Source organism: Pygocentrus nattereri, chromosome 4, assembly GCF_015220715.1.
Source record: "Pygocentrus nattereri isolate fPygNat1 chromosome 4, fPygNat1.pri, whole genome shotgun sequence".
NCBI classification, from domain to species: Eukaryota; Metazoa; Chordata; class Actinopteri; order Characiformes; family Serrasalmidae; genus Pygocentrus; species Pygocentrus nattereri.
The window spans coordinates 33,534,984-33,560,439 of NC_051214.1; the positions used below are offsets into that span (position 1 = coordinate 33,534,984).

Genomic DNA, 25,456 nt, shown 5'->3' on the forward strand with positions numbered 1-25,456 from the left:
GTTACACTGTGTCTATTGCTCTGTCAACTTATTTCAAATGTTCAAAAACCCAAAAATGCTTCATACTTTCTCAAATAGAACTGAGTTTTTAAAATAGATTTGTTTTTACAGTAAACTGTTTTAGAGCTTAATTTTATGCACAGTACACTGTGCAAACCTGATTCAATGTTATAATAGAAAAAGTAAGTTTATCTGGCCTGAAAGTTTAGATTTTACTGATATAATTAATAAATTATAATTGAACAAGAATAGTTATTATGAGTCTGTGAACCTACCATTAAACTTAACAATCAAGTGTCATCTGAACGTGATCCCATCTCCCAAAACACATGTAAGTTGATGTAAGGTTTTAACAGGCTCTTAAATTTTTTTGTTGCTGCTAATAACCATTTGCTTTTGTTTTAAAGAGTAGCATGCATGCCCTTTAATACATACAGAACAATGTCTGAGATACAATGCAATAAAACATGTTAGGGCTGGGTAAAGATCACTACATATCCAACAAAATGTAGTAACAGTGAGATTTTAAATAGAAAGATATTAAGTCATTGTCTCACTCCGCAATGTTTAACATTATGGTATTTTACCAGTTTGGCCAGTAACTGACCAGTAAGGTTACTGCTGCCTTTGCAATATGATATCTGGCCATGGTCTGCTCCAAAATAAGAATATCTAAATAGTAGTAATCCCCAAATGAGGGTAATTAAGTGTCTGGTATAAACCTTTCACAATGAATTCCTTAGTAGCTGGTAAGGCTGCCATTCATACCCTTATGCTGCAAATTGTATTAGAGTCCTAACCAACGTAAGCATGGACATAAAGGAGTATCAACATTGAGGAGATCTCACAGTGTTTGATTTGCATAGTTCCAGTGATATATAAAGGATTTGCAAAAACATATGAAAATAATAAACACAGCCTGAATTGCATCTTTTACAGTTTTTGTCACCAGAGGTTTATCAAATAAGCATGGCATGGTGCTGTATAAACCCTATGAGCTCACTTGAAATTAATTCATTCATGCGTTAAATTTTTAGAGGAGGTGAAAATATTCTGCCAAATTACATCCTTATCTGTACTTACATTGAGAGTACCGAGCTCCTTTTTCCAACCTAAAACAATTGCAAATTTAATAAACAGGTCATACAAATTTGAGACCAGTCCTAGTGTTAATTTGCTTTCATGCAGATGCTGAAGTAGGGGATAGTTCCCTGAGCACCATCTGCACAGTACTGAATACAATTATTTAATCTGATTTTTTTTGTGTGTGTATAAATAGCAATTTTAGATGTCTGAATGGGCAGGACATTGCATTTGTTTGCTGTAGAGCAGTTTCCTGCTTTTTTTGCCTTTGGGCCTGTGACTCTTTTTCTAGGAAGACCTGGTTATAGAGGCAATCAAGCGGAATGGAAACATCAGGTTATGAGAGAAAAGTCTGGGCAAAAAGCCTGAACAAGTCTTGTTTTCCCAATTTTCTCCCCTGCAGGGAAACTACAAATTTATGTGATGTGGATGTTTATGACATTGCTTACGGAACCACAGTAACTGTTTCTCACATGTCCAAAAAAAACACAGCCAAACATGTTTGATGATGATGATTAGTGTTAATCATTGTTACCATCCTTTCACACAAGCTTACCAAACACTACTGGCTCAGTTTGTAATATCGTTTTTCCTTCTGCGTTCTGTCTGTCAGCGCTCATGCCAGTCAGCAGCAGGGACAATTCACCTACAGCGATGGGCCTCTGCTGGATGACTCACCAACTGAAAGTGTCTTCAGAGACTATTTTCCACATCACATGCCCTAAATGAACACAGAGATGTGGTATGTCCCTTCAGTTTAGTAACATATGGAGAAGGCACAGCACAAATTCACAGACAGCAGGAGGTAATCATCAGAAGAATGGAAGAATGCAAAAGACAGTAATTTGTAATCTCTTAGTGATTTCCAATCATTTCAGATCAACGTCTTTGACCTCAAGTGTGGAACATTCTCTTTCCAGTGACTGAAGTGGAACAATTTTCATTTGAACCACTGTTTTCTCATTCATGTCATTTATATTAATATTGACATATCTAATATTTCCATCACTGACATCTCGAATTTACTTCAGGGTAAGTGCTTACATGACTGAAAAGACAGATTTCTTCAAGGGTTTATTTTCCACATTGTTGTTGTTTTTTCCAGAGGTTTCCACTCATAAAGATTGTATGGGTTCATGTTTAAAAAAAACTGTGATAATTCACTTTTACACTTTTTCTGGGGAAAATGGTTATTATCTCGTTTTATCCCGTTATTTTTTGTTAGTCCGCCATAAAGACTGATAAGTCATTGAATCTATATAACATATTTAACTACATAACATGAACATATTTAAAAATAGTAAATACAAATTAATTAGACTAAATAAATTAGAGGAGTTCCTTGGACTTTTAGGTTGGGGCAAAAGTGCCACTGTAAAGGAAAGAGGTGCACTGGATTCACAACACAAGACAAAACAAGAGCATCACTACAAGCATCACTGCCCTTTACATCCATCCATCCATCCATTTTCTAAACTGCTTCTCCATCAGGGTCGCGGACTGCCCTTTACATATTAGATAAATTTTATATGGAATGTACTAGAAATCATATAATCATGAACCGTGTCCACACATCCTCCAACAAATATTGATTATAGAGCAGGTAATGTTTATCAAATGCTATTATGATCAATGAAATAACAACCATGAGAATCCATATCCATTCACACACAATCTGACATTTAATTGTTTATACACTTATTTATTTATTATACATAGTAATTCTTTGAACACAACACATCTTTGAGACTTAATTATATCTTACATAAGAGAACCAGAGCATGTTACTGAAAGAGGCAGTCGTGGGGCAGTCATGACTTGGGGCAGTTGTGGGCTGGAGGTTAGAGAGCTGGCCCTGTGACCGAAAGGTTGCCGGTTCGATTCCATGACTGAGGTGTCCTTGAGCAAGACACCTAACCCCTAATTGCTCCCCGGGCGCCATGGATAGGGCTGCCCGCCGCTCCGTGCAAGTGTGCTCACTGCCCCCTAATGTGTGTGTGTATTCACTAGCGTGTATGTGGTGTTTCACTTCACGGATGGGTTAAATGCGGAGTTGGAATTTCCCTGTTTGTGGGATTAAAAAAGTATCAGTTCATTTAAGAGAATGTTGTTTACTGCTCATGTAAGCACAGTATCAAACTACATGCTTCAGTAAAAATATAATTCTCTGAATCCTCTGTTGTGTTCACTACTCAACTGCAAGGTCTGACTGTATGCTTACCAAAGCAATAAATCTGGTTCATCCATAAAAAAGAAGTGATTCTGCTTCTCTATGTTTTTGTTTTCTGAAATGCTGTTCTGTCACAGGTGGTTTTAAAACATAAGGTGTTCTGCTGACCCACCAATAACCAAGTTATCACAGTTTTAAAATGAAACAGTACTTTGGCATTTTCATAAACCCATATTCAGGCATCCTTTGACATTTTTAGAACTTCATAGTTAGTAGCAAAAACTATTTATATTAAAAACATAGTATAGCAAAAACTATTTTATAGTAATTATGAGTACTTTAATTATTACTATGAATTATTATGATTACTATGATTATTTAACATGACTCCTCATCATAGTAGATTACAGATTCCCTTGAACTTTAAATGCAATTAATCTGAAAAACAACTACACACACACACACACACACACACACACACACACACACACACACACATATATATATATTTATATATACATATATATATATATATATATATATATATATATATATATATATATATATATATATAGTCAGCTATGTTGCATGTTATTTGTAAATAAATTAGAGCAAATAAATTAGAGGAGTTTGGCCTTGGGCTTTTCATTTTGGCCAAAAGTGCCACTGTAAAGGAAAAAGGTGATTTACATCACAAGACAAAACAAGAACCTCACTGCAAAGCAGAATGCGACACAATCATTTTACCTCAATTATTTTGTTTTCGTAACTGTTGGAACCCAAACTCATAATTGAAAATAAAATTTGATTAATCACCCAGTCTTAGCTTGAGCCTTGTTTAACAAAACATACCTATACAGTGTCGTTTGTTTCTAACAGTGTACATTTTCAGATCTGGCATTATAAAAGCTGTGATCCGCAGTCAAAAGTCTGAATAGCTTTCTGAAATAAAAGTGGAAAGATTTGATTCTTAATGTAACACTTAAATGAAACCTGAATAGGTCCAAGAAAGTAGGACACATGCTTATCTTCTTTTCATACATGCAGTGACTACTGTTCTTGCTTTTGTTCCTCTTATATCAACTCCAACGCTGAGTTGAATGTGCTCATTTATTCTGTCATCGAGGCTCTCTTTAAGAGAGTGGCTTTCACTTTCATGCTTGAGCTCACCTGCAAAGCCTAAGCAGCAGGAACAGCTGTGTGAAGGTTTTCTTTCAGACAACTTTTCACAGTGTCACGCTCAGGCTCCTCAGTGCACTTTACACGCCAAACACCAGCAAACCGAGCTGCCTGGTTTGAATTAAAAACAAACAGAGAGTCCTCCGTTTGACCACCGTTCAGTAACCTCACACACTTCCATCGCAGTGTGCTGAGAGCGCTGGGACCTCCCCGATCCTCTGCCTGCGTCTGGACGAGGCGGGAGCAGACAGTGAGAGGCTGCATGCTGCTGTGCTATCCCATCCTGACATTTGCAATGCTATTTCAGAAAGGGGGTGTATTTGTAGCTCTGTGTGTACGTCCATGTTCAAGGAGGAAGAGATTACTCTGTCTGTAGAGGTGGAGAAACAAATTACTTCACAAGCTGTCATGATGACTGTGATTAGAGGATGTAAATAGGAGCATGGTGGAGGGGAGATTAAGCTGGAGCTGGAATTCTCAGGACAATGTCAGTAGCTGGCTCTGACTGAGAGGGAAAAATGGATGAGCGATACACCTCTAAATTATCCCCTGCTGTTGATTACAGTGCTGGCTTTTTCTTGCTGGTGGTGGGTAAGTACTACTTTTACATATTGAAATTTCCAGGTAATATGAAATGCTTTTTTTTTTTTTAACATTTATCCAGACCTGTTAGCATACTAGGCATAATAAATGCTTTCAGAGAAACGGCTTTCACTCAATTTTTGTTAATGCGTAGTAATAAATGTCCATAAATACATACTGCCAGCAATTTATGTGATGCTGGTTATAGCACTTTTTTTCAGGGACCAGAAAGAAATTTGCTAGTAAGGGTTAAAATACATGTTTAAACTTATGTACCACATCAAAACAACCTTCACACAAAAGTTCACATAGAAAGACAAAACAAAAAGCCTGGCTCATGATAGTACCCCGTGTGATTAACACACTGATATCCAACAACTAACTTTAGAATAAAAAAGAAACACAGCACATACCACACGTGATTGGTCTAAAGTATTTCATTCAAAATTTTTTATTGTCTGAAACTGGTCTAGTTCTGATTTTTATAATCACACACATATTATAACATTATACATTATAATTTATTATTATAAATGTGTATATTTTAGTACTTTGTAGGTTATTTTTGTATTTTCTATTTTTTTTGTAGTCCCATACAATCAAAACATTGATTTTAATACAAAACATTGTGCTAAAAGCTCCTTTTAAGCCATATAATGTTATCAATATCTTCAGATTTGTGTCCAAGCAAGCTTAGTGTGTATATATAGATATGAATGGGCCATGCAAATGTATCAATTAATCATTCTATATACACACTCTCGGCCACAAATATCTGAACTTGCATGCTTGCTCTAAAATGTTTCTTTGAGAACAACATAAATGATTGAAATCATATCTAAATATATGTAGTTTGTTTTGACCATTCCATCATTTTATGCCACCTTTATCCTCTTGTGCGGTTTCTCAGGAAGTCTTAATTTCGTGTCGAATTTTGAATGTGACTGTGTCTACTCTGTGGAACTGAATGACCCTAACAGGCGTTCCCTATGGATTATGAAGGCTAAACTGACAGCAGTAAATCTTTTATTGTGATGTATATGCAGTTCTTTAGGTCAATACAGTAATTTGACTGAACTGTATTTGAGACAGCCTCCCTGATTCCAGTTTACTGCGATGCCTCAGGTAATACTGTTGATTCCCAAGGACATGAAGGGAAGAAGAATTACTCAGGCAATAAAAACTGAGTTACTTTTGTAAGAGACAAACTTTCTAACTTTCTACATTCTCAGAAAAAAAGGCACCCCTGTCCCTGGGGTGGTACCTAGAACTACACATCCTAGTAACTTTAGGTAAGGAACATAATTGAATGATTCATTGTTGTATTCAAGTTGTATTGACTCCACACCCTCTCTTGTCTCCAGGCTTTTATTTTTTGGTCTTTGAAACATTAGGTTATTTTAATAGAAACAAACACATATTTTTCACCTTGGAAAAACGTATTTAAGGTGCACAATTGAACCACTATTTTACCTGTGAAGGCACGTTAACATTGATGTACCTGCGCAGAACCTTTATTTCTAACATCAGGCAATAAAATCCATACACATAGCATACAACATAAAAATGCTTAGCTATAATGCCTTACCAGTTGTCCCCCACCCCACCATTCCTCATAAGTATCACCAATCTGGAGGGCAACACAGCTCTGCATGGCCTGGATATTGTGCTACATGACAGCTGGAGCATAAATCCAGTGACAGATATCTCTGTATTGTTAAAGTATATTTATGATGTAAGGTCAACTAATTAAATCATTGATACACTCTTAAACACTAAGGATTCCCAAATGGTTCTCTGTTTTAACAAACAGTTCTAACAAAAAATGATATAGACATTTAACGTTATTTGAACATTTGTTACCCCTTATAAAGGCTTTTCACTCTCACACATCATATTCAAAAATGGTTTGTCTAAAGGTTCTTCGAGGAACCAAAATTAGGTTCTTCTTTTGCATCCCTTCAGGCTTGTTTTTTAGAGCAAAAAAAAAAAGGTTGGGATGTAACAACATAGAAGTGTTTGGATTAGTATTCAGAAAACAGAGATACTACTAGAGAGGTATTACACTTTGAAAAGTCAGTATTCAGAATATGCTTACTTTTTATTTTTGCACCAAAATGCTTTTATAATATATTAATCATATATATATATATATATGGTGCAGACTTTATTATTTGGTTTATTATAAAGCTAAGACATAACAAATGTCTAAACATTTCTCAGGCAGGGCTGATGTTGGCAGGCCATGTAAAGATCTGGTGCTCTACACAGTTCATTTTAGAATCGTTTTGGTATACCGTCCCCCAGAACTTTTTTAACGAACCTGGAAAATTAGCAGTTGCTGCTTTTATGAGGATATGCACATCAACAAAATAGGCAGCAATTCAGGAGTGTTGACTGGATATAATGAACCAAATCATTAAGAAAATAAACAAAAGAAGAAAATTCTCTAATAGAACATGAAAAAAGTGTAAAAAAGGGAAATGCACATTTCCTTTTTCTTCAGTCTCTTTCTTCTACATATTTTCTCTCCGATGTTCTGCTAATAGAGGAACATTTAATCTGCGATTTTTATGTTTTAGAAGCTAAATAGCCTTTTAGTAAAACTCTACTTTCCTAAAACTAAACAAAAACTATATTTTATATATAAAAATTGTGCTAAAACTAAAAAAGCATCCTGTCTGGGTAATGTAGAGTCCTCATAAGCTCTGCAGCCTGACAAGCTGATAAAATATTGGGTGAAGTGTCTCTCTATTGCACCATGCTCTCTTGTCTGTGTACTCTCTCTTCCTTGTTTTCTTTCTGCACCATGCTCTGTCTGTCTCTCTCTTCACCCTGAATTAATTCATGGAAGATAAGTGTGATGTGCAAATGATTAGGGTGAAATGTGTGAAATTTTAGCATTAAAGTTTTATTTAAAGCTACAGCCTCAGAAGGCCAGGCCAGGCGATGCCCCTGGTTTCAGCAGACAAACTGTGAAATCTTAAATCATTGCTGGCTTTAAATGTAACATTACAGTCCCAAACTAAACAACTTAAACACTAGAACCTAACCTGCTTTGAAGTTCACATACCTACGCTTGAGCAGATGGAAAATATTTGATAGAATAGCCCAGAAATAACTGACTAGGATTAACTGACTGCAACTTCTAAGAGTTCTTAGACTTGACAACATATTTGAATGGAGATTTAAACAAACATAGATAAAGGTCTATCACAATAATGTGACAGTGATCTTTTATGTATTTGCACAGGTTTTTCTCTCATAGCATGCACAAAAATATTGTCGCATTACAGGGCCCTGGAGTTTTTCCCATGTGCCTTCTTTTTTCAATATAGCAGAACTAATTTACATGTATTCTGATTACCTTACATAGTATGTTTTGTTATAGGAACATTGTATACATTTAAGTCAGTGTCAGTATTTAGCCATTACTACCATTGATTCTGCCAGCTTTTTACCCACAAGAACTTGTTATGCTTTGTAATTGTAGATACAGTACATTAATACAGTCGTGGGCTGGAGGTTAGGGAACAAGCCTCGTGACCGGAAGGTTGCCAGTTCGATCCGCAGGTGCTGACAGAACATGACTGAGGTGTCCTTGAGCAAGACACCTAACCCCCAACTGCTCCCCGGGCGCTGCGGATTGGGCTGCCCACCACTGTGTGCTCACTGCCCCCTAGTGTGTGTGTGCTCACTAGAGTGTGTGTGGTGTTTCACTTCATGGATGGGTTAAATGTGGAGGGGAAATTTCCCCATTGTGAGACTAATAAGGGTCACTTAATCTTAATCTGTCTCATTATATCTACCTCCATTACAGAATTCAGAGCACACACATCTCCTCAGTGTCTGCTGCAAACATCTACTTCATACTTCATAGGATTATTCATGCATATTTTTTTCATGTATGCACCATTGCTCAGAACTGGGCCTTGTCTCATTTGAGGGTTAGCTTCAAAACACCATTCAGCATGACCTTTTGCCCTCAGGGGGTTAAGGTGTAGTGGTGAGTCACTTCAAAATAAATGTCAGCATAAACATTGTGTCCCCTGAGGATCCTCCACTGATGTCTATGTTAATGTTCTAAATTATCTTCATTGTGCTTGTACATATGCTATAGCTGGTGAGATATCAGGAGGGCACCTTAAACAGCAGACTGGAGAAAGGCCTTGGCTGATGGATGGGACAGAGCAATGGTTCAAGTAGCTGTAACCATTAAGGCAGTAGAATGTCACAACAGTGCTCATTGAGACACATAATTCAGAGAAAAGAGTGTAGAAAAGAGGTGAAGAACAGGGTGCAGGCAGGATTTAGTGGGTGGAGACGGATGTCAGGGCTGATGTGTGACAGAAGGATAGCAGCAAGAGTGAAAGGGAAGGTTTACAAGACAGTAGTGCGTCCTGCTATGATGTATGGTTTGGAGACTGTGGCTCTGTCTAAAAGACAGGAGGCTGAGCTGGAGGTGGCGGAGATGAAGATGCTGAGATTTTCATTGGGAGTGACAAGGATGGACAAGATTAGAAATGAACAGATCAGAGGGACAGTGAAGGTAGAGCAGTTTGGAGATAAAGCCAGAGAGGCCAGGTTGAGATGGTTTGGACATGTGTTGAGGAGGAATAGTGGATATATTGGGCAAAGAATGTTGGAGATGGAGCTGCCGGGTAGAAGGAGAAGAGGGAGACCTCAGAGAAGGATTATGGATGTAGTGAAGGTGGACATGGAGATGGTTGGTGTAAAAGTAGAGGAGGCAGTGGATAGGGCAGGATGGAGGCAGATGGTCCACTGTGGCGACCCCTAAAGGGAGCAGCCGAAAGAAGAAGAAGAAGAAGAATGTATTTTTGCTTATATTGCTTATATCCAATGTATATCATACTGGAAAGCAATTGCATGTTCATATTCATTAGCAAAAAAGGATCATTTGTTCCTGTCAAATAGATTAATGCTTTCCCTCTTGTGAGGACAAATACTGCTAACTGCTGTGTGAAGCTCTTTATGTGATTGGACAGAGAAAAAATGAAATTAGAGCTTAGAAGTCACTCAATTAATTACTCTGAAAAAAATTATGGAAATCATAGACTGATAAAACTCAATGTGATTCAGCTGACACATCAAATGTTCATAAAAGCCACCATCAGTTTTCTGCAAAAGTGTCATAATGAAACCAATAAACATTTTGGAGACATTCTTTGGATCATTGTCCTGCTAGAAGATTACCCTCTTAAAGAATAACAATACATCTTATTACATTAGTCAATGTTATTAGGCAACTTTTACAATGTAGCCGGGAAACATCTGTATTTCAAATATTGGTTGAAAAGTATAAAGATGGAGCACTAAATAAATCATGTTTAATCACTGTGTTAGGAGACATGCAATTCATGGACAAAAAGGTCAGTGTCATCTTCTTCTCTGTTCAAGCAACAGACACATCTGGACTAAAATGTAAAATGCATAAAAGCTCCACATAGCACTGAATATATATTGTTATTATTATGACATTAAGGAGAGAAAGTGTCAAAGATGAAGCGTCCAAGAACTAGAGCTGTTTTGTTATCTTTCCTTTTGTACCCGTTGCCAAAAGCATCACCTTTATAAAACCTCAGGTTTAGGTTTTTGAATGGTGCTGTATCTATGGTATCTGCATGTAATTTGATTGTTTTTATAATTACATGTTAACATGCTTTTCTTAAGAGAGGTTATTGCATTGTATAATTCAATATGTGACTGATGTTAAAAAAGAATAAAATCTTTTTATTTTATCTCATAATTATTCACCTCCTAGAAAAACACAACTCAAATTCAGTTGTAATCACTAAGAATTTAGGTCAAAAACAATGAACTGGAACTGATGTCATAAAAGGCAAAAATAGGTCTTTTGGCAACAAACATCAGGTGAATTTGACTTGTAGAGTCAAGGTCACACAGAAAATAACCCTAACCTCACAATGGTGGGGGAATTGTGATGCTGTAGGGGTATTTAAAATCCCTGGGAGTCATGTGAAGATCTCACCAAAAGGTCACCAAATCTCATAAACAGCTCTCAAATGCCACCTCCATGCCTACAAATTTTATGTAAGGTTTGCCAGAAAAAAACTCTCTGCTTAGGCACCTGGTATTAACTAAATCTCCCAGGACCTTTGACTAGAACAGGGTTCTATGGCTGGAGTGTCCAATCTTATTGCAAAGTGTCACTGTAGGTGCTTGTTTCAGCAAAGCAGAAGTACAGCTTATTCTATATGTTAAACCAGCTGGTCTTGCTCTTCAAATAATTGTTCTGCCATAAAATCTGAAATCAAATTAATCTTTGGTGGATGTAGATTTACACTTCTGTTCTATGGCCAGATGAAATAAAAACAGCTTTTTATCAACAATCTAAAACGTATGTAGAAAGAACCTAATGCCCACTGTTGATAGCTCACTTATTGGACACTGTGGAGTTATTCTTCTTTCTAAAGGTCTTGAGAATTTTCATGAAATAAACTGAATCATAAGCAATGATCCAAAGAATGCCTCCATAATGTTCATTGGCCATATTGTGAAGCTTTTGCAGTCAATGACTGGCTTAAACCCAATTGAAAACCTGTGGAATGAGCTCTTGAAGAGAATTTTGAGAAACACAAGCAGTCAATGAACAAATGGTTTCAGAATCTCTTTACACATGTTTCATTCATCATTATAAGTGATTTAGAGCTTTTATCTTGGCACAGAGAGGGGGCACAATATAGTTAATAACTCTACCAATAATTTCTCCCATGTTTAGTGTAAGGAAAAGTTTGGTAGAAAGAACATTGCAATTGCTATATGGAGGCACTATCCAATTCATCTCCTTTCACTGTTCTCCCCCAAAGCCATCCTGTCCATTTTGGGGAACGCTGCTGTGCTGATTACATCTACTCGACGCTATGGTCTCCTGAAAGCTCCAGAGCTGCTCACTCTCAATTTGGCTGTGACAGACATCGGCATGGCACTTAGCATGTATCCGCTGTCCATTGCCTCAGCCTTCAACCATGCCTGGATCGGAGGTGATCCATCCTGCCTGTACTACGGACTGATGGGAATGATCTTCAGTGTGGCTAGTATCATGACACTGGCTGTCATGGGCATGGTGAGATACCTGGTGACAGGAAATACTCGCAAAACAGGTACATATTTCAAAAGACCGTACGCCTCATCTAGGCCTGTGCTTCCATTCGAAGAAACTGTTAAAAAATAGTTTGCAAAATGAGCTTGTCTTTATTTTAGACACTTAAACCAGCATGAATATTATAATATAAATAAACTTAATCTAGCCTTAGAAGTCATTATATTCACAACATTACACACAGTATTTGTTAGAAATGAACATACAAATGAGATGTTATTATGAAAATGGAGACATCTGCAAACAAAAGAGACACAGAGAGGTAGTTTAAGTGCTTAAGGTCTGAATGTTCTTGACTGAATGTATTATGTTTTCAGAGATCTGTTGGAAATGGGGGAAGGTCGAGGTGTAAGCATTCACATGATAGCTTATTTTTTTTGTCGTGGAGAGGTGATTGCTGAGCTTGAGAGGCATAAAAAATACTGTCTGCCACACTTCATCATTTCATTCTTTATTTCCTTCACTTCATTATTTATCACCACCTTCTAAGAGCACAGAAGCCATTTGCCACACAACATACTGACTAAGAAAAATTGGCCTTTCTACATACTGAGTGTGGGATGTTATAAATTTGTCATTATTGTTAGATGTGATGTTCATTATAAGCATAAATGAGGCAGGTGTGTGATAGCTTATTTATTTATGACACATTCATGATGCATAAACTGAGAACTGGAAAAAGAAAAGAAAAAAGGATATTGTGGGTCTACAGTACTATTTATAAGTGAGAGGCCATGTATCCTCTGTTTCATTTCTGGTCAAAACAGAAGTGCAGGATGTTAATTTTAAGCATCAAGAAAATAAGCATGGAAATACAGATTTAGCAGAAAAACATGTGTCCATTCATTGACTTTATTACACCTTCCATTGTTTTCAGAAGACTTGCCTTTAAGACTTGTTTTTCTGCAGGTAAATTTTTTTCACACCTCAAAGTTCAGTCTTAGAAGTTGGTTGTATTTTCTGCTTCTCGCAATCCAAGTAATCCCAAACACATTTGGTGATGTTTAGGTCTGGACTGGTGGTCAATCATTATACTTAGAAAACCACCAGCTTCTGTGTTTTATTTGTGAATTTACTTATTTTTGTCTAGTTTCTTTTCTGAGTAACAGCTTCTTCACAGCTACATTTCTTTTCAGACTCATAGTGTTGAGTTTTCTTCTCACAGTGGAAGGATGGACAGAGACTCCTGTGGATTTTTTTCAGATTTGTAGTACGTGTGGAGCTTATTTTTCTTTTTCACTCTCTCTTTCCCGAAGATGAAAGCTACAAGTGCTGTTTAACTGATGCTGAGAGAGTCCCATTTGGTTGTTAAGAGTCAAATTTTCTCTTTATCTTTTATTGTTTGTTTTTCTAACTCCTGAATTTTTTTTGCAAACTTCTGTTTTCACGTACTTTCCTTTGACTTTACTTTTTCTTATGCAAGTGTAACAAGAAAGAAAGGGACAGGTGCTTGCAGTAAAAAAAACAAAAGATGAGGCTTTAATATCAAAGGGTTTGACAAGAATTGTGGTCAGTAAACAGGCATGGGTCAGACCCAAAACAGCAAAAAGGTACAAAATGGCAACCATAACCAGAGGGCAAAGACAAAAGGGAAAAAACAGAAATCCAGAAAAACAGTCCAAACAAGAAAAAAAGCAATCACGAAAACACAGGAGAACCGCTCAGTAGCTCAGGAGAAGCAACACCTTGCAATCTGGCTAAGCTAAAGCCCAGGCTTTTAAACTAAACTAAACAAATCATTTGACATGGAACACACATGAACAGAGTTAGTATTCAGGAGATTGTGAGCGCTGATTGGAGCACTGATTGAAGGTCAATGGGTTAACGTGAGTCAGGTGATCTCTCCGAGGATTCTGGGAAATGGAGTCTAAGTGTATCTCAGAGCTGGAGAGATGCATGACAGCAAGTGGATTATCTCATGTTTAAGGTCTTCAAAAATAACCCTTAAATATTTCAAGTGAAATTTGTACTTAATGGCCATTTTGACTGGAAATTAAATAAATGAAGTGTGTTCTCTGACTTTTGCACAGTAGGTTACAGTGGACCTTGATAAATATGATGAAAACAAAGGTTAATCACATAGGCAGACATTTAGCACAAATCAATTAGGTAAATATTTGTAAACAGTTGTTTCTGCATTGTGAAAAAGCAGTGCTTTCAACTGCAAATTCAGGCACCAACATGGGCAGGACTCTTCTCTTCCAATACAATTTTCAAATCCAATGAAAAAAATACAAAATACATATGAACAAATATTTATGTAATTTCTTGTTATGAGTATAGGTCTGTGTCTTCATGAAATAATCAATATCAAAATCACTCTTTTGTTTTCCTAACATTATACAAGTGGAACTGTGGAATGACACAGTGTTCTTCCAGGACCTTGGTGCAACATGTACACATAGCCTTTGTTTGCAGTCGCACAGTACAATGTATGTGCAGTGATTTCAGGTTTTCTTAGGGTAGTAATCACTAACCCTCCTCCTAGAGATCTAACCCTGTAGAGCCTAGTTTTAACCTGCCTCTACAATGCTGCCTCCTCCTTATCTAACACTGATTTATCTGATGCAGCCAATTAGGAACTAGTGAAGAAGTTAGCTGGAGCAGGACAGACTGAGGTTGGTTCTGAAAGACACTAGATCTCTAGCACCAGGACTGTTGATCACTGCCCTAGGGTATAAAAGTGATGAAAAACAGACATAGGACATACTTTTGTCATCCATCATAATTAGCAATAGAAAGTTGAAGACCTAACAAAGGAAACAATATGTAAAAAATTGAATCTATTATCTGTCAAATAAAATTGCATAAAAAAAAATAGTTTCTTGTACTGAAAACAAGTTAAATGCCTTTAATGTAGTGTGACATCTTTAATGCTCTAGGACTGCTTCTCTGCCAAAAGTCCTGGAGCTCTTTTGAAGGTCACATTTGTCATAAATTCCCTGAAACACTGGGATATGTGGACTGTCATCACATAAATAATAATATAAATACAAATAACATTTCAGCATGTGAATGATCCAGTCAACAAAGGAGCAGACAAATGAAAAGGAAATAATTATTTTGAAGTTTTTATGGACTTCTTTAATAATAAAATTGAAAATATTAGACAACAAATTCAACCCACAGTATCAAATTCAAATCCAGCTTGGCTGTTATCTGACTTGGCTGATATAGAACAAAACACAGCTGTAGAAAAGAGCCTGGAAACTTTTTACCCACTCCCACAGTTAGAACTAGAGAAGATTATCTCTTCTGCAAATTGCACAACCTGCATACTCGATGCAATTCCATCAAAATTACTCAAAGAAGTACTGCCAGTTATTATAAACCCTATTTCAACTATAGTAAACTCGTCCCTTAGTCTGGGCCATGTACACACAGCTTTTAAACTAGCAGTTATCAAACCCCTGATCAAGAAACCAAATATTGATGTCGCCATTTTGTCTAATTACAGGCCTGTTTCTAACTTACCATTTATATCAAAGATCTTAGAAAAAGCTGTGGCCCAACAACTTAGTTCATATCTACACAAGAACCATATATATGAAAAATTTCAATCCGGATTCAGGCCAGACCACAGCACTGAGAAAAGCTCTAGTTAAGATAACTAATGATCTTCTTGCCTCTGAGCAAGGCTTCATATCTCTCTTAGTGCTACTTGACCTTAGCGCGGCTTTCGATACAATGGATCACAATATTCTCTTAGAAAGGTTAGAAAACATGGTTGGAGTTACAGGGACAGCCGTATCATGGTTCAGATCTTACCTATCAGATCTTATCAGTTTGTTAGGGTAAACAATTAATCTTCCAATTATTCTAAAGTGAGATTTGGAATTCCACAAGGCTCTATTTTAGGACCATTATTATTTACACTATACATGTTACCATTAGGCACAGTTATAAGTAACCATGGCGTAAACTTTCATTGTTATGCAGACGATACGCAACTGTACATATCAGCCAAGCCTGATGACAAATACAGGTTAAAGAAAATGGAGGACTGTGTAAAAGACGTGAAAGGCTGGATGTCACGTAACTTCCTCCTATTAAACAGTAACAAAACAGAGGTTCTCCTTCTGGGTCCAAAATTAGCAAGGAGTAAATTACCAGATTTAATCTTAAATCTCGACGACTTTCCAGCCACACCTGGATCAGCAGCAAAAAATCTTGGCTTTATAATTGATTCAGATTTATCATTCGATCAACACATAGGCAGCATCACTAGGACAGCTTTTCTACATCTTCGCAACATTGCCAAGATAAGAAATGCCCTGTCCCTGCGTGATGCGGAAAACACTAGTACATGCCTTTATTACTTCTAGGCTAGACTACTGTAACGCGCTACTGTCAGGATGCACGAGCAGGGATTTAAACAAACTCCAACTAGTCCAAAACGCCACAGCCAGGGGCCTCACTAAAACTAAGGATGACCGACTGCCGAGCCCTCCTGCTACCCACTTCAGACCAGCTGCCCACGCCCCAGCTGCCACCACCTGCCTTAGACTAGCTGCCCACCCTACACTGATATTCTCATGGACTCCTAGCTATTCCTAATACCAATATTACTGCTATTAATATTAGTAGTATAATCACTTGTAGGTAGTTTGACCAGAGGAGGATGGGTCTGGTCTGGTGAGCCTGGTTCCTCCCAAGGTTTCTTCCTCAGTTCTGAGGGAGTTTTTCCTTTCTGTAAAGCTGCTTTGTGACAACATCCATTGTAAAAAGCACTATACAAATAAATTTGATTTGATTTGAACCTGGAAAACCTTGAATCCTAGATGAAGAGAGTTTTCCATTAGCGGAAACCTCAAAGATCTGAAAAGGCTCTGCGTGGAACAATGGGCCTTAACCTTCAACCATTCTTAAGAAGAAATACAAAAACAATTGCACAGTGCATTGTCAAAGTCTTTACCTGATTAGACAAAGAGGGATTTAATGAATGTCATTTAATTCATTTAGTGAACAAAAAGAGTCCAGACAGAAAATTGTGCTCTTTAATCTGTTTTCTAATCAACATGTCCCTTGTCCACAGAGATTGCATAATATAAGCAATTACAGACAGCTTATTTATTTATAGCACAATTATGCGAGGTGAAGAGATGTGAGGAAAAGAAAAGAAAGGAGTCTTTTGTGCTGTGGCATTGCCACACACTGCAGCCAATATGTTGGGCAATAAAGCAATTTTTGATTTGGAATTAGAACAAAACTAAAATGCAAAATGTCAGCTTTAGTTTTAAGGTATGTACATCTTTATCAGGTCAACCATGCAGGAATCACAGCCCCTTTCATACATAGTCCTGCTGTTTAAGGTCACCAAAAGCAAGTGGACAAATGGCTGATCTGTCCATTTTTGGCTACGCTGCTCCAGCGTAAGAAAGATATGAAAGTTTGTTTTAGTTTAGTTTGTTTTACACATGGTACTTACATCTTTAGTCTCTTGTTAACAGTCCAACACACAGCTGATAAAATTAGGTATTAGGTAGATCAAAAGGCATTCAGTGCTGTTAAAGAGAAGATAAGGAAGTACAGTAATGAGAAAAGTGAGAGATCACCCTTAATTCATTTAATTTCCAGTCAAGACAACATTTAAGGAGTAGTTGCATAGGAGATTAGATTTGTGACAATCCACTTGCATACGGAAGAGGAAATGGGACTTCTAAGGACCATGCAAGACCTGGTAGACACCGAAAACTGTCAGCATTAGATAAACAGCACTGGAATCTTTCATTTTCTAAAGAGAGGAAAAAATCTAGCACCACTGTTGCTTTAGATCTGAAAAATCTACAGGTGTTCCTGTCTATCCATTCACTGTGAGGAGACAACTCAACACTATGAGTCGTGGGGTGTGTAGCTGATGAGTAAACAACAGAGAAAAGAAAAAAGACATAAAAAGGAAGCAAATTTTTGCACCTCTCTGTGGTTCTGTCAGACCATGCCTAACAGCAGGTAGGATTATCAGGTGACAAGTTTATGAAAAAGCTGTCCAGACAGCATGTGTGACTTTTAGCGTTAGAATTTTATGGACAATGATCTCTTAAACATTCTAGGCACTTATCTACAAAGCAGCTTCCTGGCCTGGAACTGGAAATGAGCATCAGGCAATCTGGCCTCTTGTATGAAATTGTGACAGGATTGTCTCATTAACATTGAACAAGCTTGTCTTTATTATCCAATTGAACGCCTCATGAGAGAATATAAAAAATGTGGATTAACACAATACTGTGGAACAAAAAAGGCCTGCCCAACTAGACTCAGTATGCCATTAGCTGCTGGTGAAAGACCTGAGCTTTCACCGGCAATGAACGACGTTCTATGAATTGTACTTGATTATACTTCCCTTTATTTTGCCTGATCACTTTTGACACAGCTCTTATGTAATTTTGCGGTATGGCATGGTATCTGATGAATGAAACTACATTCATGACCGAAAAAAACAGTAAACCGTAATATTTGCAAATCAAACAAAGAAGCTGCTGGTGTTTTTTAGAACAATAAAGATAAACATCACTGAATCTGTGAATAATATCCCTGCAGATTTCTTTGAAAAACTAAAAGCAAGTCTCCTGAAAAAGAATGTGAGCTGTAATAAAGTTAAAGGTAGGAAACACTAAATACTAAAAAAAATATTTATATTCTGTGCAAAGTTTCTTTTTCTTCTTTCTTTCTTTTTTTTTCTTCAAAACATTAGATGTGTCAAAATCAACTTTTTGGTATATTGTAGCAAGAATGGACAGGAAAGCTTAGCAATGGAAAGCAATACGGCAGATAGCAAATGATGATACTAGAAATTCTCAAGAACAGTAAGACCAGATTACAGTTTGGGGAAGTAGGTTAAATTAAATTTTTTTTGGTTTTCTGTTCAGAAATTGCAATTTTAAAACAATCATATATTTATTTTATGTTGGTTGTAGGCTTTTACTTTAGATGTACCAAAGACTTTTTCTTAGACCAGTATCAACACCAATCTTGGAGACCCCCTGCCCTGTACATTTGAATGCTTTCCTTACTTTAGTGTTTTCCTTGCTTATTGGGAACCACTGGCTTAGACTTTTGGATGCTACTTTCATTTCATTTAATGACAGCAATGTCTTTTTATATATTGCAGGTAACAAGTTTCAAAAAAGAACCATAAATATTCTGATTACACTCATCTGGCTGTACTCACTGCTGTGGGCAATGTTTCCCTTGCTGGGTTGGGGGGGTTATGGACCAGAGCCATTTGGCTTGGCTTGCTCTGTGGACTGGGCTGGCTACCAGCACTCCTTGAATGGTTCTACATTCATTATGGCTCTGGCCATTTTGTGCACCATTATCCCTTGTGGAGTCATCTTATTCTCCTATTCTGGCATTGCCTGGAAGCTCCACAAGGCCTACCAGACCATCCAGAGCCATGACATGCTGCCCAACACTGGGGGTGTTGAAAGGAAAGTCACGCTAGTAAGTTTTCTTTTTTCCAATATGTCTGACTCAGAATATCACATATCTGTGGTCTGGACACCCATAAAGATGAAGACTTGTTGATGGATCCATGCTATAGTAATAGGAAGTGACATGTTTATGTTGACATTTGAGCGTAAGCAGTCAGAGTAGGCCATTATGTGTCCTGTAACAGAATAATTTTACTTTCTGAAGCACGGTTAGTGATATTCTGACAAATTAGACAGTAGATGTGTGTTAAGATCTTTCATTTCTGAGGAATTACCACTAACATGGAACCAAAACATTTCCATTCTATTTTAATGGTAAAGGCTACATGTTCTGTATGTGAAGAGTAAGAACAGTCAGCACAGGTGATGTCACCTAATATTTCTTGTACATAAGTAGCCTTACTGGTCATTAAAGATAATGTAGCTGTCACAATTGACCCCTCCCAGTCCTGTCCATGTGCGTTTGTTTTGGTTTTCTGGTCCTGCCCCTCATTTCATGACTCCACCCCTGATTGTCTCCACCTGTGTTTGCACCTGTCCCTTGTTACCCTTGTATTTAAGCCCTGTGTTTTCCCCGGTCTGGTTACTGGTCTTTATTTGAATCTCTGTCTGTGTTGTTGCTGTTATATGCTGTCTTGGTTGTACTGGTGTTGTTTGTTTGATTCTGGTTTGTCATGTCTGGTCCCCAATCTATCCGTGTTGGCTCATTGACCCTGGACCTTTTTGACCGTGACCCTGGATTTGCCCATGATAAAAGTCACTTATCTCAACACATGCGTCCGCCTCCTTGCTCCCCGTCACAGTGTCTTTACTCTTTTGCATATAAAAAAATAAAAGGGTCACTCCATGCCAGTCACTTCATTTCAAAATTCAAGCAAAAACCTCCACTTAAGCCACAAACTTTTTAAGTTGATCTCCATTTAGTTTTGTACTTATGAATTCTTTAAAAAAAATGCCATATTAGGCTCTAAGTTGCATATTAAAAAAAATATACATGTAATGAATTGAGTTGAGATGTTTTCTGGGTATAAACATTAAGAATAAAATTTCAGTTTTATTCCCACAACCCGTTAATTTATTGTAGGGTGTACATTTTATGTCAGAAATGTACATTAATTCATTCAGTTTTCAAAATAAGTTTGACTTTTTCTATTAAATCTATGAATTATTTATTTATGTATGTAATATTTGAAGCTACATCATGACTTCAACATGGCTTCAGAAGTAAAATGATTTTTATGTTTTTTGACCTTATTTTTTCTGTCTAAGTTATTCTTGTATAAGAAAAGTAATGTTTGATTAACATATAAAAAACTATAAATAAAAAACTGTAAATAACCATAAAATTAATAAGAATAGATATAGAAACCCAAAATGACCTTTAATGCTGTCAGAGATAGTATGCTTTTATGCCTGGTAGAAGAGAGGACAAAACCTTCACTTTTATAAAAGACTTCTAAGGGATCTTTAGTAAAGACAATGGTGCTATATGAAAACTATGAACACTTTTTGCAATGTGAAAAGGTTTTCAGACTGATGGAGAATGTGCTGTATGTGGTTCTCTCTGGAATCTTTTTGAAGAACGTTCTATATAGCCTCAAAAAAGGTTCTTTTATTGTTACAGTGTCAAGCTTGTAGTATCCTTTTTGGTGCTACATAGAAATATGAAAAACCTTTTTCAGTTCCATATTGAACAAATATCTTTCCAAAATAAGCCTTGAAGAACCATCTTTTTTAAGAGTGATACTTCTCAGTGGCCAATGTATGAAATCAATCTGTAGAAATATTTTTCTTACACTCACCAAAGGACTTGCAGAAGCTGTTAGCTATAACATTTCAGAACCCCCCCTCAATAATTCCACCTTAGAGACCTTCTGACAGTTCTCCTTTTTCTTGGCTAGTGTGTCTAACATAAGCACTTCAGGCTGTATCAGCTGGGCGCTGCCCGCTGGCCTTGAAACACTGAAAGTATTGTTAGCGGTATCTCCTTCAATCAGCACATCTCTCTCTGATGTTTCAGATGGCCATTCTAATCAGCTCTGGCTTCGTTGTCTCCTGGACACCCTATGTGGCCATCAGCCTCTGGACTATGTTTCACTCTGAGGGGAAGGACAGTGTGGCACCTATTGTCAGCATGCTGCCCTGCCTGTTTGCCAAATGCTCCACAGCATACAATCCCTTCATCTACTACATCTTCTGCAAGTCTTTCCGCCGGGAGCTGAGGCAGCTCTGGAGCTGTTGTGGGTGCCAGCACTCAGTGGCTGAGCTTCCTTATGCAGAAGAGGAGCACAATCAGTGGAAGATCTCAGTCATGCTCAAAAGTCCAAGAGAACAGAGAAGTCAATGCCCTTCTCCAGGGGTCTGTCAGACCACTTCTTAAGGCAAGCAGGATGACCAGGCGACAAGTTTATGTTAGTCCTGGAACAGCTCTCCAGACTGTACACGGACAATGATCTCTAAGAAGTTTCAGGCACTCATCCACACAGTAGCCTTCTGGCCTTAAACTGTAAACTAGCAGCACTAACCTCTCGTACAAAATTGTGACAAGACTCCGTCTCAATAACATTAGGCGAACGCTGTCTTATCAGAATGAATAACTCTTGAGAGAATATGCAGATTAATATAATACTGTGGGGGAAAACGCCTGTCCACCTAAAATCCGTATGCCATAAGTTGTGAAATTGTGAGTAAGGCCCCAGGAAAGCTCTATTTACAGCTCAGATCTGCAGAGAAGAGTAATAGGTAGCAATGAATCTATGTAGTTGGTGATGGATGGTGATAAAATGTGCATTTTATTCAATTCTGTTGTAGTATTCTTCATTTTGGCTGCTTGCTTTTGACTAAGAGCACAAATCTTATCTAATTAATTAAGGTGTTAATGTAAAGCAGTCAAATTTGACCAGTTTAAAAAATCGAAGAGCACTGAAGGAGGAGAGAGCAGCATCACCCTGAAAACAAGAGAGTACTGGAAAGGAAAATTGCTGGGAAAAGTCTCCATTATCATATGATCATATGAAGAGTGAGGGTGGTAATATACTTCTAGCTAATCAAAACACAGGAAGGTAAATTACTACTAGCAAATCAGAGCACAGAAGGCCATATACTACCAATTAAATGCCAGAGGGAAAATTCTAGTAGCCAAGTCATATTACAATTTCCCATATTGGAATATAATAATGAGATAATGTTTTCATTATTTCTAGGCTACATTTTGATTCATTTCCATGAATGTTTGTGAGAATGTTTGTACCTGAATGCAACTGCTTGTTGATTTTTCATTGTTTATTAATATGAATCTTTATATAGAAAAGCAGTGTACATGAGGTCTAGAAAAAGGAAGAACTAGAAAGAAGTACATTTAAGTCGAGGTGGATTAAATGTTACTCAAATATTTTCCACACTTGCTTTAAGACCACTGTATTCTGGATTTAGCACCAGATATCAACTGTATAACTGCCATTGATTGTAGGGAATATAAACCCAGTCACAGCTTTGCACACTGCACTTTCAGACAATTTGGTGAATACATATTTTGCCGTCATATTATTTACTTGTTCATAGATTTGCTTGAGTAAGACTAAGTGAACTGTTTGACAGTAAGACAGGTTTGGATATCAAATTATATAACTATTTATAAAGGTCATTATTTGTGCAACTCTGTGCTGTTGCTAAAGAGACTACTGCAAAAAAAGAAATTTTAAATAATCCATTATCAAACAGATGAAAGAACTGTTACATTCATTTAGAGCTGTGAAACAAAAATCAGGTAAAAGTCTTATCATTCATTGTTACTGTACATATTGCCAGTTTTTCGTTTTTAATTTTTTTTTTCATATAAAAATAATTGAATGGACCTGGTTGACACTGTAAATACTATTGTAATGTTGGCACTGCACACTCTGCTTTGTGCTTTGAAAAGTCAGTGAGTCACACTGCTCTCTTCCACCGCTGTAAGATTTCCTTGCAATTTCATGTTTTGTGCTCATTAGACAACAACATTGTTTATGATTCCAAAAAGCCGACCTATTACAACTATTTACCTTTGCAAAGCTGTTAGTATTTCAAACTATTTGTATTTTATTTATTTTATGATCAAATGCACCAATGTTTCACTTCCTCTGATCCAAAATGTGAATTTTAAAGAGACTGGTAGGGCCCACTAGCATGACTGGTGTTTGAAAGTCTGGAAGCTATTTAGTGGCACATGTAGGATGACATTCAGCCAAAATGGGTCTCTTTTTGCAAAATGTATTAGGTAATAAAATCCACACACAATATTTTGTGTTTTTGAGAGTTGTCAGGTAACTTAAACATAAATATATATAACTTCTCTTTTTAAACATGTTTAGCAAAACTGGACAATACATACCCCACTTAAAATTCTCAGGTACAGTGTTTAAAAAGTGAGTGTGTGCAGTTGAACACCTGTGTCAGCACAGCACATATCGTGTATGGATACTTAGTATCTGAATTCATTCATTTGAAGGTAGTGTATGTTTAGATACTTTTGGACATGTGCTGTATTACATGTGCTGTATTTTCATGTCATGCATTTCTTTTCAGGTTTCTTCGTGATTCTGTGGATCCAGTTTTATGTTGTACTGTCATACCTGTTGTTATGCTGTGCCAGTCAAAACTTATTAAGGCATTAATACTGCTGTGCTCCTCCACAATACCCAATAAAACATCTGCCGCACAAAATAACCAATTTAACAGCTCTGAGTACACAACAAATTTGGTCTGTCCCATTTATGGCAGATGAAAATCTTGATGCTCTGCCCTCTTCTCAGGTTATCTGTCACATATTTTTGACTACCGTGTAGCAGTCCTGTACAAGGTGTCCTAATCAGCTTTTTTGAAAGTGAGCTGTTAATTTTCACTGAAATGAGGAGGAATACATTGGTAGAATACATTGTCCCATTTGTTTGCTTTTTTCACAACTTTTTTTTTTAAACTTTGGTTTGCCTACTATCGTCACTTTACTGAGGTACATGCATATGTGGGTTTTGGAATGTTTTCTTCCAGTTACACAAAATAAAATCATTTAGTCATTTAGTTGCCGATTTACATGGATTGTTCATGATTCACTACTATAGATGTTATGGAAGTTTAATCAAGCTTGATCAGTGCTTGCCAATATTGCTTATGCTAACAAGAAATGTCAGTTATCATACTGGTTGTGTGGGTAGCATGATTTGATGATGCTTCTGAAATGAACAATAGAGCATTAAATTATTTTTTCAATTAATGGATTTATTTGTATTATACATTGTATTATAAATACAAAAAATGTATTATAAATACAAAAAATACAAAAAGAGCTAAACATGCACATTTTAACATAGGTTCCCGTACTTGTTCCTACTACAGAAACAAACTTTGGCACAGTTTGCTATTATACAGACAATCTGATTATGACAACCAACCCTGTATTTTAAATCTAATATTTTATCATACTAATAATATACCTACATAATGTTCCTCTCATTTTATGCAGAACAGTCTGAAGTTCTGTTACAGCTAGTTTTGACTGATGTATTTGTTTCATTTAGTATGTGATAGGAGTCAGAATGAGAAGTGTGACAACTAAGCCAGTGTTCCCCTACTCAGCATCATAGTCTTCACTTTGCCCATTATTGTACAGAGATGTGATGGGTGAGGAATGTGTCCTCATATGCATGAAAATTACAGTAGCCAAAGCCATTACATACTTTGCCACTCAAAAAGATTATCTGTGCTCCTTACCCTTTCAGACTCAACCTGCTCAAATTTGCATGAACAACCTTGTTTCTTGGTGCACTTTCAGAGCAAATGACAGTACAGCAGTCGACTTTTTCTATGGATCTGATGTTTGAATTCACTTAAAATTTT

At 37.0% G+C, this 25,456-nt stretch overlaps 1 protein-coding gene across 1 annotated transcript; it reads left to right on the top strand.

Moving 5' to 3' along the window:
* The first annotated feature begins 4,843 nt into the window (after positions 1-4,843).
* opn8a (opsin 8, group member a) lies at positions 4,844-22,843 on the top strand. Its single transcript, XM_017681636.2, has 4 exons — positions 4,844-5,023; positions 11,863-12,156; positions 19,264-19,595; positions 21,606-22,843. Exons 1-4 carry the CDS (start codon positions 4,951-4,953, stop codon positions 21,963-21,965), a joined length of 1,059 nt encoding a protein of 352 aa, XP_017537125.1. The 5' UTR covers positions 4,844-4,950; the 3' UTR covers positions 21,966-22,843.
* Positions 22,844-25,456: the final 2,613 nt, after the last annotated feature.